Source organism: Pundamilia nyererei, unplaced genomic scaffold (assembly GCF_000239375.1).
Source record: "Pundamilia nyererei isolate P.nyererei 1_Seehausen unplaced genomic scaffold, PunNye1.0 scaffold00212, whole genome shotgun sequence".
In the NCBI taxonomy this organism is placed as follows: domain Eukaryota; kingdom Metazoa; phylum Chordata; class Actinopteri; order Cichliformes; family Cichlidae; genus Pundamilia; species Pundamilia nyererei.
The window spans coordinates 776,232-777,483 of record NW_005187613.1 but is presented as its reverse complement, the minus strand read 5'-3'; the positions used below and the strand labels follow the sequence as shown (position 1 = coordinate 777,483).

The 1,252-nt window shown below is 43.8% G+C and overlaps 1 protein-coding gene across 1 annotated transcript in view; it reads left to right on the top strand.

Moving 5' to 3' along the window:
* LOC102204060 (dystrophin-like) overlaps window positions 1-1,252 on the top strand; it is a 289,784-nt gene that overhangs the window by 132,327 nt on the left and 156,205 nt on the right. The window contains exon 16 of the mRNA XM_013914638.1: window positions 280-381. Coding sequence (XP_013770092.1) covers window positions 280-381 — 102 coding nt within the window. The remainder of the gene's footprint in view (window positions 1-279; window positions 382-1,252) is intronic.

Below are 1,252 nucleotides of genomic sequence, written 5' to 3'. Positions count from 1 at the left end.
GAGGTGATCGATAAAATATGACAGTAGGCTGCATTGTATAAAAGGCATGATGACCTGAAAATGAAGCGCTGGCAAACCAACCTCACATAATGGTGTTTGACAAAGAGCAGAAAACTGCAGATTCCAGGTGTAACATCAGAGGTCTCTGTCCAGAAGAGGGTAAACCTCAGGAATAGTTTCTCCAACTCTAAGGACTCAAAAGCTTGAGGATACACATATCACGCTCTAGGGGACTGAGTGGGATCTATATGGGTGTCTGTGTTTATTTCGTTTGTGCAGGTGCTTGGTGACCGCTGGGCAGCGATTTGTAGATGGACAGAAGAACGCTGGATTGTGCTGCAGGAGACTCTGCTGAAATGGCAGCACTTCACCAATGAACAGGTATGACTGTCTAAGGTGGGATCACAGATAAGATTGCTGATGTATTGAGAAACCCGAATGTGTCTATGCATGTGAGGGTTCTTCACCTGTCTAGAACAGATTGGATAAATGCTTCTCGTATACACTTATTGTCTACATTTTATCTATATATGTTCAACTTGCTCATTAACACAAATGCACAGATCAGGCATAATATTATGAATAAGTGATGAACCATGATTATCTCTTCGGAAAGAATTTTGAAAAAGTGTGTAAGTGTACGGATTTAAACGACCAAACTGTGATGGCTTGACTGGTTCAGAGTATCTCTAGAACTGCAGAGACATAGAAGCCAGGAGAATAAATCGGCTGTTCTCCACTGAACAATCTGAGGTGTACTCTCAGTAGCAGGCAAACAATAAATGACCAGCCCACCAAGGGTGAAGACAGAGAAGGATGCAGCACATAAGAAAATGCTCATTGGCTACCTCCCCTAACCTCGCCTAGTAACCATCACAGTGGAATAAATCCAAGAAAGAGTCTCACGCATGAAGAGTTGGACAACACCAGGCTCTGACATGATTCACAGTTACTAGCTAAACAAGCTGACAGCACTCTAGCTGCTAATGAATGACCTGCACATGGAATGGCTAACCAAAGATTAGACTGATCCCCAGATTCCCAGAAGAGGCTGGTCCCAACCAATAACCTGCCTCAGCGCCACGTGGAAGCTCCTGTCAGGCATCATGGCTAAGATGGACAGACATATGGCTCAACACATGAGTGGGTCACACAAAGGAATTGTCAGAAATACCAGCTACTGTTAGATACAGTCACTCAAGACCAGAGATGGGCAGTAACGCGTTACTGTAATCCGATTACTTTTTTCAAG